This window comes from Rhinolophus sinicus, linkage group LG01 (assembly GCF_036562045.2).
Source record: "Rhinolophus sinicus isolate RSC01 linkage group LG01, ASM3656204v1, whole genome shotgun sequence".
Classification (NCBI taxonomy): Eukaryota; Metazoa; Chordata; class Mammalia; order Chiroptera; family Rhinolophidae; genus Rhinolophus; species Rhinolophus sinicus.
In genome coordinates this window covers 199,504,941-199,520,787 of record NC_133751.1, presented here as the reverse complement: position 1 = coordinate 199,520,787, position 15,847 = coordinate 199,504,941, and the positions used below count along the sequence as shown (strand labels likewise).

At 40.0% G+C, this 15,847-nt stretch overlaps 1 protein-coding gene across 9 annotated transcripts in view; it reads left to right on the top strand.

Annotated features, from left to right (window-relative positions):
* The window catches only part of COL4A4 (collagen type IV alpha 4 chain), a 113,492-nt gene that overhangs the window by 79,926 nt on the left and 17,719 nt on the right, over positions 1-15,847 (top strand). For all 9 annotated transcript variants that reach the window (XM_074314188.1, XM_074314146.1, XM_074314163.1 and 6 more), the window contains 8 exons: positions 589-770; positions 1,624-1,687; positions 4,217-4,291; positions 7,728-7,835; positions 8,448-8,555; positions 13,509-13,580; positions 14,745-14,873; positions 14,968-15,081. In XM_074314188.1, coding sequence (XP_074170289.1) covers positions 589-770; positions 1,624-1,687; positions 4,217-4,291; positions 7,728-7,835; positions 8,448-8,555; positions 13,509-13,580; positions 14,745-14,873; positions 14,968-15,081 — 852 coding nt within the window. The remainder of the gene's footprint in view (positions 1-588; positions 771-1,623; positions 1,688-4,216; positions 4,292-7,727; positions 7,836-8,447; positions 8,556-13,508; positions 13,581-14,744; positions 14,874-14,967; positions 15,082-15,847) is intronic.

The following is a 15,847-nucleotide window of genomic DNA, read 5'->3' as shown; positions in this document are numbered from 1 at the left end:
TTTGGTGGCTGGTATTAAAATGAATAGCATGAAGACCGGTGCTCCTCCAATTCCTATGTTCATATGAATCCTTTGGGGCTCTTGTTAAAAGGCAGAGTCTGAACCAGCAGGGCTGGGGCAGCTGGACTCTGCCTTTGTAACAGGCACCCTTCATGTCTGTGCTGCTGGCCTCAGAAAGAGCACACACGGGACACAGATTTTGACCTCCACGTTTATGTTCTCTTCCCCAAGTTCCGACTTAATCTGCGTGAAGCCTGAGTTCTTGTCTTGGCTCTCTCTTTAACCAGTTGTTAGGGGACACAGGTTTTAAATTCTCTAGGTAAGTTCTTCCTGATTTGTAGAATGAGCATGTTGACATAAGTGACCCTGCAGGCTGGCTCCAGTCAGACAGCCCTGAGTATCAATGGGCCGCTTCTTTTACCATCAAGTCACTGAAACCAGAAACCATCTCGATGTGGCCTAGTACAGAAATTAGGATTCCCAGTGCTTTGGGCTTCATTTCCTAAAAGTAAGAATAAGAGCCTCAACTTAACTATTGCTAGCCCAAGAGTTCCTCAAAGAGGTTTCTAACACTTCCACCCCCACCAGGTGATAAAGGCAATCCTGGGATACCGGGGAGGAGAGGAGAGCCGGGAAGACACGGACCACCTGGGTTTCACAGAGGAGAGCCTGGTGGAAAAGGGCAGCCAGGGCTTCCGGGACTCCCAGGCCCTCCAGGCTCGCCGGGGCTGAGCGGCATCATTGGTTTCCCGGGATTTCCAGGTGACCAGGTGAGTGGCTACTATCTTGGGAGGGAAGAAATAATAAAACCTTCCACTCTCAGGATGCCCGTAAGGAGTCATAATTTGCCAGCGGACATCATTGCCCTGTCCCTGGCTTTTAGAATGTAAAGGGTCAGCCAAGGGAAGAATGGAGACTTCTGGAAGCCCATGATGTAACTAATTCTGACCAGTGCTCATGCCTGGTTCCCATGACATAGATGACCGAGTTACTTACTGCCCCCAGCGTAGTTTAAACAGCTCCACGGACACTTGCTTTGTGACTGCTAGCTTACCAGAATAAAGAGTCACCTGAAAAATGACCCAAATTCTGGTTTCTAACCCTTCCTACCAATTGCAGATATCACAGACTTTGCTGTAAATACATTTGGTATTTACAATCATGAATAAAATACCCCTTGAGAAACCAGGAGATACAATATAATAGCCTACATCACAACTTCTGGAAAATGTATAATTTGCTATCCATCTTTTGGAATAAAATAGACTTTTTAAGTTTTTGGTACGAAATAGCTTTTAATAATAGTTTATTTTGCATCAACGTGTTCATTTAAACTTAAAATTCAAGTTATATGATGCAATTACTCTTTTGCAATCAAGTATAAAGAATTGTATGCTACCTTTTGGATGGTACTGATACCGTTAATTCTGGAGGAGTTTTACCCACTTTTAAAAACTAGACACATGTAGTAGTATGTTTGCAACACATTTCCAAATTTCTTTTCCAATGCAAATTATAAAAACCAAATTGGTTATGGAAAATTATAACTGGGTTAGGTCATGTGTGTGCCATTTGTATTTGAAACCCAATTAAGGTCTTACTTCTGTTTTATTAAACTATCAGGGTGAGCCGGGTTCTCCAGGGCCCCCTGGATTTTCAGGAATTGATGGAACGAGAGGACCTAAAGGTATGGATTGGACACACAGCAGCCAGCCATCAATATCATAGTCCTAGCTGTTTGTAATATTGTGAGCAAGCACCCTTTGTATGAAAAGCAAAGCATATCAAAAGAACTGCAACACCCAAGCTTTTTTTTTTTTTTTTTTTTAGACTCTCCTAGATAGTCAAACACTCAGGACCCAAATCGTCCACATTCGTCATTCAGACCCAAGGGTAACAGGTAGAAAACAGCAAGTCTGCAGGGCACATCCGATCTTCCTCCTCAGAGGGAGTCCTTGCAGCTGTCCTTGTAGTGACTGCAGCTCTGTAAGTGACAGCTCAGAGGGAAGGAGATCATGTCCACATAGGTGGGCACTGTCCACCTCGGCTTAGAAGCCCCATGCCCCACAGAAGCCAGTATCTCTTCTAAGGACTCCACACAGTTGCAGCTTATAGGGTTCCAGTTACTAGAGTCACAGTACATAGAGGAGGCCAAAGCCATGACTTCCCTCCAGGTATTAATAGTTCACTTAAGAATTCCTGGGCCCCATGTAATTTACAATTGGGTTATTTTTATCATAAGTTATAGGTCATTGAATTTTTTTTTTTCAAGGGCCAGATTATAAATATTTCCACTTTGTGGTCTCTGTCACAACTACTCAGCTGTACATGAAATACATGCAACATGAAAGCAGCCATAGGCTATATGCAAAAAAAGGGGTGTGGCTATGTGCCAATAAAACTTTATTTACAAAACAGGCTACAGGCCTTAGTTTGCCTTGTGCCAAAAAACAATGTTGCCTTGTAACACAATCTACATTCTACCTTTATCACATTTCCAAGAAACAGACATAGAAAGTTGACCCAATGTCAAAACAAACATATATCAGAATATCTTAAATTGCAATGTTTGTGTAAAACCTTTAATGTTTTTACTATTTTTCTATACCATTGTGTTAATATTTTTCTTTAACTCTACTTCAAAATGATTCGCCATTTTAACCTCACTATCTATGAATTCACAGGTTTGATGTGCAGTTGTATTTTATTTTAATACAGTTAAAAGTAAATAACTTTAAAATGCAAAATACTAATTAACGAACCCCCTAAAAAATCATCTTCCTTACCACCACTGATACCCACTGTACCCTTTGAAAAACATTCTATAAATAATATAATTGTTGTAACAAAAAATGAACCATGTACACATTTATTCAGAAAGAATAATCTAGATCTCTTCTTCAGAAATGGTTACAAATACAGACGTTTTTATATTTGATTTTGATATTTTATAGCATCAGGGTTCCGAACTCACTGCTCTTCTATCTACCTCTAAATTTGTTATAGTCCCTTTGCCTCTCTCAAAGTACAAACCTACCTCTTCTCATTTCCTTTATGCTTGTATTAGATTACATTTGCAAGGGACTGACATGTACTGAGGATACCTGGAGTAAAAGAGATCTCCTGGAGCCCTGAGAGAGGAGACATGATTTTGCCAGAACATAAGGCTGATGAACCTAGCCTTAATGCAACCCATGGTTTCTCCCTTGGTCTGTTTTTTACTTACTTGGCTACCAATTAATTTCATCAGTCTCTATTTAGTATCCTTTCTGGATCCTTCCAGATATATTTGGATTGTACTCCAACATGCTCCACATTAGGGCGTTATGATAGTTTTCATAATGATAATCCTTTTGGTTTCTGCCTCAATAGCCAAGGACTTCAGATTCTCACTTTTTTTTCCAACTTCTCAAGGAAAGACTGGCTGACTGGGGATGGACCAGATTCCTACCCTTCAAACAAATAGCCACAATTACGAGTAGGGTCTGGTGGAAGAGAACCTTCTACGAGGTGTGGGTAGAATCAGGTTCTAAGAAACATGCCTAATTAGTCATCTTATTCCCTGGAACCCCGTCTATTGTCTTGCCTTCCCTACCACACCATTTTGAGTCCTCCATTTATAACTGACTCCCAGATACACGTATGACGTAAGTCCTTGCGTCTGGAAGCATTCTCAGCAGTGTGGACGGCTCTGTCGCACTCTGAGAGTCACTGCCTCCAATGGCCTTTGAATGTGCCACCTCTTGTGAAATCATCAATAAAGTGTGCCTTTGTGAGTTTGGTTTTCAAGGGCATTGAGTTGAGCTTCCTTGCAGGGAGCTTGAAATGTGACTGCAGCAGCTGAAACAGTGACAATTTCTTTCTGTTTCAAAAACACAACATAAGGATATTGTCACTCCATGCCAAGTAATTTCTTAAATAGGTATCTAAATTTGAAACTATTTAGGGAATTTAAAAATGTAAACTTATTAAGATCTATACTTTCCTATGATTATTATCAACTAAAAAATTATGTGTATGTATATATTTAAATCACATTTTGCATCTATGTTTCCATTTGTTCTTATGTAGGAAAATAAAGCATTTTTTTTTTTTTAATTTTCTGGAATAGTTGAAGATAGACTGTAAAGACAAATATCATGGAAGTTATTGAGTCACTTGTATGAGACAAAATTAAATTCTCTTAAATAACGTTAGTGCATCTTATTACTTACAGGAATCAAAGGTGACCCTGCAAGTCAGATCAGCCCACCTGGTCCAAAGGGTGAGCCAGGTAGTCCTGGATGTCCAGGTATAGCTACATATTTTTCTTATTAAAACAAAAAAGAATAAGGCTCATTTGAAAAATAGCACAATTACTATCCTCTGAGTCAGCAATGATTATATCAGTATTTGATTCCCCCTTTGCCAATTAAGATATGTATCAGAAGGGTTAGGTAGCACCCTGGCCCAGAAGAACATCAGGATTTTACACTGGGATTTCCAGTCCTTTTTCCACAATGGTTCCCATGACCGATGACATTGGCATAACAATATACCCCCACCCCAGGCATGCCCAGATTTTGACACAGCTGAAAAATGACTATTGCAAATAATTAAAATTTGGACTATTTTGCAGTCTCCATAGTTAAAAATCATACATTGGCAATAACCATTTGCACTGACTACAGGTGCAGGTCATTAGTCCAGCCCTTTCTTTCCTACTCGGCAAAGCATGTGCCAGTGAGGCAGGCCGTTATTAAGACATCACTGAATGTCTCATTTACTAAATATCTCATCGACTAAAAACCAAACAAATGCAGAACCTCATCACCAACAATAAGCCTAAGTGCTTCAAGATGGTACCTTGTTTATCCGTAACAACTGATTTGTAATCCCTCAGAACAGATTATGACGTGCCAGTGAGTTCTTGCCCTCCAGTTGAGGTGGCAGCTGGCTACAGTAGACAACCCACAGCTGACAAAAGATGCATACTCTTTAACTTAGTAATTCTACTTGAAGGAATTTATCTTCAGTCAGTAATCAGACAAGTGTACAAAGATGCGTGCACAGGGATATCCATTGCATGGAAAGAAAAATGCCCACCCACAGATGATCGGTTAAAGAAGTTATACCCAACGTCATTTAGTGGACAGGTTAGAAGCCAGGTGTGTATTTATACGGGTCCCTTGTTAATTAAAGCATCTCTTATTAGTAGCTTTGTACATTATCTTTAAAAAAATTCTCTGGCGATATTATAGCCGTGTTTTCTTCCATAGAACAGAAAGAACAGCTGAGTAGGACAATTATGGGAAATTTTATTTCTTTATTTTTATACCATGTGATGGCTTAAAACGGAAGTCTAACAGAAAGACAAGCTATTACAATGGCTTCCCTTCTCACTCTTTTTCATATGGGTCTTTTACCTCTGACACTGTGACATATATTTTGAAAATATAATATTTCAACTGAAGTGTATAGCTTACATGTACATTTGAAGGGGAAAATTGTTTTGAGGTTAGTATGATGGAAGTTCATAAGAAATACCGGAATGAGGCGTCTCGGAAGGGAAATCAATGGTTCAGAGTCAACCTCCATTTTTCTTGTGCATGTGGTCTTGGCAAGTTGCTTATCCTCTCTGAGCTCAGTTTCCTCACCCATAAATCGGCCCTATGCATGTTGCAGGATCGTTCTGAGGAACAAATGAGATTCCTTGAGAGCAATTTGTAAACTGAAAATTGCTACACAAATGTAAAGTGTTACAGTCATGGTCATCATCATGTCAGCAAAACATGAAGAGATTTTTCTACACTTATTGGTATTTTTAGGTAAACCCTGCAGATAGTAAGATTTTATAAGCTGAAAGTAGTACAAAATAGAACCTTTGGCTATGACCTAATATTTTAATTTAAAAATCATAAATATGAGTTATTTTCCATTTAGGCTAACTTTTTGAAGAAAACTTGACTTGGCGTAACTTCTCTGGTCTCCTGTAGTTAGCACCATTTAAACTGTTCCCTCTCCCATATGCCATAGCTTTAGCTTCGAATTTAAAAATTACATCATATGTTATTCACCAGCTCAGAGTTTACCTAAATATGCAATTTCCATTGACTTGAAAAAGCTGCATTGAATTTGAACAAGCCTCATGAGAAGGCACAGAGCTGCTGCCTGTCTCAGGGGATTATATATGATTGTACTGGGTTTATTTCTACCTCCCCACTTCAATTCCGAGAGAAAATACAGTACAGATGAACTCAGAAGTTCTGTTCTTAATACAACTGCGATTGTGGAGGCAAGCCTTTTAATACATCAGTTTTTTCTCATTTGGAGATGAGAATAACACTGCCTTACGTTTACTGCAGGAATGTTTTCAGGATAAATAAAATAACACAGAGAGAGGCTCCGTCAATCTTAAATTCGATCAAGGAACAGCTATAGACTAGCATAGACTTATTTCATGTGTGTTATAATAAATAATGACTATGCCCCAGGGGTTTGTAAATACAGAGCCATATATTTTATTTGCAGATTCAACTGGTCATTTTTAGCACAGACTGTTGTTGGTTGGTTTATCCTATAAAGTGAATTGCATTAAAGTCACGCACTGGAAATAAACACATGGGGAAACAGTCATCTTCCCTAGTAGTCAAAGAAATGTAATTTAATGTAAGTCTGGAATATATTTTATCCTTACTAAATTGGCAAGAAAACAAAGTTAAAATTCCTCAGTGAGCGTGTACCCTACTCTCGGACGTGCGATGATGGATCTGTGGGTGGATTACATGTGGTGATGTGAGTCGATGCAGCAGTTATCCAAATCATTTGGCAACCTCTACCAAGAACCAAATGCTGAACAGTCTATTCTAGAAGACCAGAGAACAACTGAACTGTTCTCTCTTCAGCAATCACTGTCCTGAGAAAGGGTCTGTAATCGATTTTTTTTTTTTAACTTAATGAATATATCCACCCAATATGTGGTTCTGGAATGGAACCCGATGTGGACAAACCAGCTGTGAAGGACAGTAAGGGGACACTTGGAGGAAGTCAAGTATGGAATGAGTATTAAATAATATTAAGGATTGTTATTAATTTTTTCAGCTGTGATAATGTTGTTTTGGCCATGTAGGAAAATGTTATTTTTCAGACATACCTCCGTAAGTATTTAGGGATGGAATTCCATGATGTCTGTGATTTACTTTAAAATACATCAGCATTTTAAAATGAATAAAAAAGACCCAAAATATCATACTATGTTACCTAGAAATTCTACTCCTAGGAATTTTTCCTAAGGAAATAACTTAATAGAAGAAAAATGTATTAAAGATGTATAAACATCATTAAGCATAACAGCAAAGAGAAAATACTTGAGTGGCCCATAGTAGGAAAAATTTGGATTAATTAATTTAATGTAGATCAACTCAATAAGCTATCTGCCAGTCATTTAAAAATAATAATTAGGAAAATGATGATAAACTTGGAAAACTACTTATGATTCAATGCTAATTTAAAAAATTGTGGGTATCATGTACACTTTGTATGCTTATGAAAAAATTGTGTAAGGTGTTGGAATTATAGGTGCTTTGTTTTCAGTACTTCCTTAATGTTATCTTTTTGATAGAACAATTGCTAAAATTAAAAAAGTATGAATAGAAAAGAATAGCAAGGACTGAAGTTGGAGGTTTTACAAATTTACTGCCTCACAGAGCAATCTACAGCTACTCAGGTTTTGATCCTTCTTTCTTTAGGGCATTTTGGAACCCCTGGAGACAAGGGCTGCCCTGGCATTCAAGGCCCCAAAGGACCACCAGGAAGGCCTGGACTGCCTGGCTCCCCTGGACCACCAGGATGTCCAGGTACTTGAAAGGAAGCTTGGAACCATCCCATGCAGTTATGCATCTCTTGGTGTATCAGAAAGAGCCAGGCTTCGCTTAGACCTGGGCTCATCTCTGGTTCTGCTGTTTCTCAGACCTGTGACTCTGGACAAGTCACGTAAACTTGTCTATTTCTTACCTGTCCATTGGAGCTAGTCCTGTCTTACTGAGTTGGCCTGAGAGTAAACTAAGACAAAACCTGTGAAGTGCCTAACAGGGTGCCAGGCACGAAGGGATGGGCAGACAGATAGGGCTCCATTCCAGCCCTCCCTAATTCACCTGCCATTCAGGACACTAGTTTTCTTTTCTCCTTTAGATGTAAAGTAAATATCACACATACAGTGCAACATTTTAATGGCTTCTCTTCCTGCCAATTCAGAACCAAGTGAGAGTTTAAAATCGTAACTGGCAACTTCAATTGCTCGAAGTGTATTTTCTTCTTTTCAGGTTAAGTGCATTTTTTTCTCCCTAGAGTTAGAAGAGAAATAAAACAGTGTTCCGGGTTACTCATATTTTAAGAACATAGACCACCTTCCCAGTTAATGTAACTCATCTGTCATTTGGGTATCTGCAAAACCTCCCTGTCATCCTCAGGTAATCCAGGGATGCCTGGGCCAGTGGGACATCCAGGAGAAAGGGGGGATCCTGGACCCAAAGGCCTCATGGGGGATCCAGGGACACCTGGTCTTCCAGGAATAAAAGGTAAGTCAAAAGGAAGCTTGACCCATCAGAAAGGATCCAGCTCATTGGGGCAAGTTCACAGTGCCTTCCAGCACCTGAGTGACACATTCCTCTTGGTCATAGCTCTTTCCCACTGTCATTAGCACTTTCCTATTCTGTCTTACTCAGGACTTGAGGCTGTGTTCATCTAGTCTCCTGACCTGCCTGGCACCAAAATGATGCTGTGACCGTCTCATTTTTTGAGGGCATTTCCCCCCATGTTTTCCATAATGTTCAGGCATATTCATTTATTCTCTCCTCAGAAAGTTAAGCTGCTATTACGTCCTAGATTCTAAATATGAGGTACACAATTTCAAAGAAAAGAGACATGACTTCTGCTTCATGGAGCTCACAGTTTAGCAGCAGACACACATATTAATAAATATGTGTAAATAAATATGTGTTTACTAGTTGTGATAAGTGGAAGGAAGATTAAAAGAATAAGATGCTAAGGAGAAAGAGGAATTAGTATTCATTACCTTTGTTAAAGAAACAGTTGTTTTCTTGGTTGATTTCTTTTGGCCTTTAAAAGTATAGTAGACTGGTTATTATATCGACCTGGTTAATATAAAATATAATATGATATGTGATATAATATAATAAGTATAATTTATTAACAAATCTTCATCTCCTCCCCCATTCATTCATGGTACTTACTCTTCCTTAGTTCATTTCTTCCATTTTAGAAAAAATATTTTCTCATGGCTACTTGGTGTGTACCTCTAGCATAACATTTGTATTATATCACATTTGTTTGTTTAGAGGTCTTTCTCATCAAGTAGAATATGATTTTTTTAAAAAAGCAAGGACCGTTTTTATATCCTTGGCATCCAGTAGGTACCCAATTAAGTCTATTGGTTGGTTACTGTAAGTATTTTTAAATTTATGAGTAAATTAATAAATGAAGAAATGGATAAATAGAAGAATGAGCCACTGAGCTAGTAGTTATGAATGTGAGGGTCTTCACCTCAATCAACAATATCAATCACCTCAATCAACAAGAATCAAGCCATACTTGGTAGATTTCTACAGCCAAGCCCTTCTTATCTCTTCCTTCCTCCCTTTTCTTCCCACTTACCTCTGCTTGTTGACTAATCCACACACTAAATTTTGGGTAAATGAAAAGTACTTCCCTTTGGAAGAGTTGGAAATCCCTTCTTTCGGGCTTAATCATGTTTTGAAAACCCAGATGATGTTTTTCCATACTCTGACATCTTCGTTCACCAGATAGCTTTCAAATTAGTTTTCCAGCAAGTAGTAGTGTTGTGTTTATTACCTGGAGCAATTCTGCAGAGAGGAAAGCCTTTTATTTTGAAAGGTTGGTACAATTATACATTCTACGCAGTCACATGACTTGGGAAAAGTTCCCATCACAAGACATCTTGGTATTGTTTTTCTCCCTCTTCACTGGCACTTTTAGTAATGTGAAGTCCAGTGATTTGTGATAAATTTAGGGTTTCAAGCAAAATGATTATTATGTTACAAGTTTCTCTGTTTATTGTGGCCATTTCCTATCTCTGGCAATCCTTACAGCCCTGGTGAGGGGTTTTTGTTTGGTCACTTTTTTGAGTATCTGGAAGACGAAATTGGTGAAGAACCAAAAGAACATTTTCCATTATTAACCCCTCCTACCTCTTTCCCATTTCTTCCTATCCCCCTACTTCAGTAAAACAGCAAGGATTGTCAAGTGTCTTGGTGCCATAAGAGTCTACACCAGGCTGACTTAATAAGGTGACAAGGCTCACCTTATTATTGTTGATTCTTTCTTCCCCTGAATTAGTTTGCATTTATCACACACCTTCAGTATGATAAGTTATTAAAAAACAAATAGCTAATGAGTTTGATCAAAGAATAAAATCACTTAAAAAATTATGACGATTACGTCATAATTCTGTGCTATGAAATACATTTGTTAAGAAAGTGAAGAAATGAATACATCAACCCAAATATTCACACCAGCATATAGACAGATGCTGACTGTGCTTTCTGACCATGCAGTGACACTGTTTCACTTCAAACAGCCCAGTGAACAAACCAGTCTTTAGAAGAAGCAAACAAAACATTGAAATATCTTCCTAAAAATTAAAACGTCTACAACATAAATCCATTGTTGCACTTTATCATGCTGATATAAAAATTAACCACACTCCAGCAGAAACACTTTGAACTGAGAAACTAAATATTTGAAGTATGTTCTAAATAAGTCAAGGGGCCTGATTTTCTTGTTTGAACAAACCAGCTGCTGAACTCAAAGTTGTTTGCTCTGCCAGAACAGGCCATATGGATTTTGGGTCCCGCTTGTGCTCAATCAAATTTAAACTTTAACTTAAACATATGTTAAAAATGGCTTGATTCCTAGATTTAAAGTTTTAAGTGCATTTGCCCTCTAAAAGGAAGACACTCACTTCCTACTTGGGCATTCACATGGGAGTGGAATAATGGAAACCGAAAGACAACTTTCTGTAGCATGACAGTAACTGTAAAGAATGTGGATTAGGTTATTTTGGTTGGTGGCCAGTAAATAAACTTCATAAGAACAAAACACCTTGAAATGTCTTTTATTAGCAAAGAAATGCCATGTACCTTAGAGCTGTGGAAATCATTACAACGTTCTCCCTCCCTTTTTACAACTAGAGTGTTTCCCTCCCACCCTACCCCACCCTCACAGCACTTACCAGTCCTGCGATAATTACCTGTTCTGTCAAGTCAGGGATTGTTTCCCTCTGGTTCCTCATTGTCTCATTCAGCGCCTGTCACTAAGTACATCTGGGGCCTAAAATCTCCATGGGTTAGGAGGCCATGTCTTAGGCCAGTAGGCACTCATGTATTTTCCGAATTAAAAAATAAATAAATCTTATTTCAGAATCTGTTTCGAAAAGTTTCCAACCTTGTTGAATCATTACCTATAGTCACGTAGGTCTGTTTTCCCATCAGCTTTCACATTAGGGTGACCAGCTGTCCGGTTTGCCTGGGACTGAGGGGGTGGGCTGTCTCAGGACGCGGAACTTGCAGTGGTAGAACTGGGAAAGTCACCAACAAACATGGACAAGTTGGTCCCCCTCCTAAAAGAATAAACTTGTATAAAGGCCCATGGAGATAGTGCTTTCAGGCTATAGAACAAAAGAAAACCTTAGCATGGAAATCCAGTCACAAAGCGTGTCTGGCTACACAGAGGGAGGCTGTGATGACGATTACGGCTGCAGGGAGATCAGACTCTCTGACGGCAGGGAGGGCGACTGGCCTGTGAGCGCAGCCTGAAATGATGGTTGTTAAGCAGGAAGACAGCAGAGAGGTGAATAAAAAATCCTCATTACCAAGGAATGTGCTTTGTTAGCGTAATTGCCTCTTATCTGCACTGGATCTATTTTATGCATGAACAACTTTCTGATTTAGAGATGGGACTGATAAAAAGAGCTTTCAGTAAAAAGGAAAAATTGCCTTTAAAACCCTACCAGATATAGCTGCATTCAATTTAGAAAGATAACATTGGGTCAGATAAGGGTCGGCCAGTTCAACAATGGCGAGGGGCAGGGACTGGGACCAGCCAGGATCTGGATGTGTTGATGTGACAATGGAGAGTTGGCAGAAGCTGGGACATTCCACCCCCAGCCAACTCCCCTTAACCATCAATCTTGGTGGCTTAAGCTGGAGATCAAAACACATTGAAATAGCAAAGTAGTCTCAAAAAATTTATTATCATTTCAGATAGATTGCAATAAATATCCAGATTTGGCAGATGAAGAAGGTCTGTGTGCTCCTTTGGTACAAACTTGGAACATTGGCTTGTAAATAGGAAAGAGAATTGGAAAATAAACTAAACCAGAACTGTTAAAAGTGGTTAGGAAATAAGATCTTTAGGGAAAATTAGGGTGCATTCCCATCTTTTTTTTTTTTTTTTGGTGCAAGAGAATATGGCTCATTAGTACCAATTTAAAGTTTAGATTAAAAAAAACTGTTTTAAGTACTGATAATAAATAAAATGGAACTGAGTAACTTCCATCTTCTAAAAAGAAGTGCACAGAGGACTTGCTTTAATGAGTGGATAATAATTAGCACTTGATTTATTTATATACCGATACCTCTAACTTCTCCAAATCTTACTTATCCTGTAAATCTATCACAGAAAGATGTGACATGCAAATTGCAGTCCACTTCTTTTTATAGCTTCCTCTCTACCCGTTTCATCCCTCGCCCTCCACATTTTCTCATTCACTCATTCGTTCATTCACTCATTCATTCAACACTTATTAAACACCTGTGACACTGTGTCAGGAGCTATATCAAGTGGGTACATGGAAAGACTAGTAAGACCTGATCTTGCACTCAATTGGCTGTAGCACTCAAAGAGCAGTAAGCCTATTCTTTCTGAGCAGCACAGTGCTTAAAAGAAAAAAAAGGGGGGGGCATGTATCCCCTAGTATGCCATAGGCCCCACCTGTCCTTATTGTCTCACTACATTTACCTGACCAGATCCCACAGAAATCAGAATTTACAGACCATGGTGGAATGCTCAGACCCTGACCCTGGGTTTGCTCCCGTCCAGTCTCTTCCCTCATCTAGGATGATTTTGTTGTTATGCAATTGAAGGTCACTTCCTACACCAATGAGTCCATAATTCTACACTGTATTTGGTTAGAGAGAGAGTGGTTCATGGAATGGTCATAAACTGACAGCCAAGCTTTAAAGCCAAAGGAATAGATGTGTTAAGCAACCTTGGAAGACAATGTCCATCAAATGAATGTATTAAATAACAACCACTGGCATAGATTCAGCCCTGATAATGACATCTAGAGGGTGAGATCTCATGGTTCCTGCCTGGAGAATCTGTCTGTCTCCATCAGCAAACCCTCCTCTGGGTGGTGCCTGTAAGTTCTGGTAAGTGAAGTTCAATGTCTGGTCTTCCCCTGTGGGTCACAGGTCTGTGATATGTTTCAGGTCTCCCCGGGTTACCCGGCCTGAACGGCCTGCATGGTTTAAAGGGTCAGAAAGGAACCAAAGGTGCTTCAGGTAAGAGAAAACCCTCTGTGAGAGACTAGACTGCAATCAGTGGACCTCTAGTATTTCCAAAGTTCACAAGATTTGGGTTGTGAAACTAAGAAACTGGCTTAGCTTAGAGACACGATATTGGAAGTATTTTTAGTGTTGAAATGACTTATATAAAAAGGACCCTTGAGAAAACCCAATTTAAGAAGGAATGGTTGATTAATGGTGCCTTTTGTTGATGCTGCTTGGGACTCTCTACTAAAAATACTCTGAATAATTGCTTAGGTGGAGCTAGATTTCTCAATGTTCTGAGGAACAGATAAATAGTTGGGATTTTTTTTTTTCTATTGTTTTAAGCGTGGTAAAGCCAAGTACAACCATGTGAGTCTAATTAGTACTTTGAACGTCTCCCAATAGCCTGCTGCTACAATAAGTTACCTGCACAAATTGCTGTTATTTTTGGTATTACAAATAGGTAATCACCAACAACTGAATTTTAGCTTGTTCTGTCATTTTAATACAATGCACATTTATTGCATTACTTTCTCAGAAAAAATCACTCACCTTCAGACAAGGTAGCTGAGTCAGACATGTAGATTGAGGAGCTGTGGGCAAAGGGTTGACTTGTTGTGCTTCTGGATTTGAATCTGTTAAATCTTTATACAGTGTGGAAGGTCAAGAAGTAATCTGGGAAACTTAGAATGCATTAAGTGGCTCTTCCAAAGAGTCTGATAAAATGTGTGTCCCCTCCAAGAAACCCATGATGCTCTGTGCTTTCAATGTGGAACTCCACAATAGTTGGATTTATATGTCAGTTTCCACCTTCAATTTCAAACCACTTTGTTCATAATTACTTATTGTTGGATCTCATATGTTTTCACTTTTTCTGTTGTAGAGGTTGGAGGGTTGATATTGTCACTAAGCTGTTTTTTTGTTTTGTCGTTTTGTTTTTTAATCTGGAAAGTAATTATAAAGTAAATGAAACCTAGGGGTGACCCGTGTGATGGGTCTTAAGAGAGTAAGTGGCGATTCAGAAAGTGCGTGCAGCCATTTGGACATTGTTGCAGCCAGTGGTTGGTCTCCACAGAGCCAGCTGCTTCCCTGTCATACCCCCACTTGTATGCAGTTCCTTTCCAGGCACTATGACAAGTGAGAAGAGGCAGTGCTAATGCTGTTTTCCTCATTAAGGTTTGACTGCAAAGGGCCCACCTGGTCCAATGGGAATGCCTGGGCTGAAAGGGGAGATGGGAGACCCTGGGAGCCCAGGAATTTCTCCTCCAGGCCTTTCTGGAGAAAAAGGTCCTCCAGGTCCACCAGGTAAGAAGCAGCATGCTTTGCCCGTCTCTCTCAATAACAAAATCAAAACTTTCTCGATGTCATGAGGCTCACATCTGAATATGTCCTTCCTCAGGGAGACCTGGACCACCTGGTCCTCCAGGAGCCAGAGGAAGAGCTCCTAAGGGTGACATTCCTGAGCCGGGTCTGCCTGGAGATCAAGGGCCTCCTGGCCCCGATGGCCCAAGAGGTATGAGAACATCGTGGCAAAGGCTGGCAATGCCCCTTTCCTTAGATGCTGCCAGCTTGGTAGGGATGTAGGAGCAGCCAATGCAGAGTAGAAGCACCTTAGCTCCATCAACTGGGCAGATGGTAAAGGTGGGGGTATGGGCAATAGCGAGCTGGCAGGACCATACCCAGGCCCAGAGCTTAGGCCCCTCACCCTTCTATTTTACCCTATCAGACCACCTCGCTGTGGGTACAACTGGGACTCAGGGCAAGCCTTGCCCATCGCCAGCTCGATGCTCAGCATGAGGTTTCAGAAGTGGCTGTCGGAGGAAATCTCAGCCTCAGTGTGGATCTCTAGCACCTGCCACATAAACCACTGTTGCTGGCCCAGAGTGCCAAGACCTGGGCCTGGCACGCACACAGAAACAGAATCTCTTCGTGTGCTGCTAACAGTACATTTTGTTCCTCTCCCCACTTCACAGGGACAAACTCTAGCAAGGCCATAGTTAACAAAATAGCATGGGACCAGAGCCGGCCCGGGAGCTGGGGGAAGAGCATGGCTCAGTGCAGTGCTTGGCTAAATGCAGATAATCCTATTCCTACTAACCCATAGAACTCTTCTAAAGAGACGCAAATCCACCGTCTTTAAGTGCTTAGCATTTTAGTAAAGGTGGGATTACAATATTGCATAATTCTATTTTACTGCAAAAAATAAAAGTGCTGAAAACTCTGCTAAGTATAGAAGCTAAGTAGGAATAGAATTGGGGCTCAATTCCTATGAGAAGACC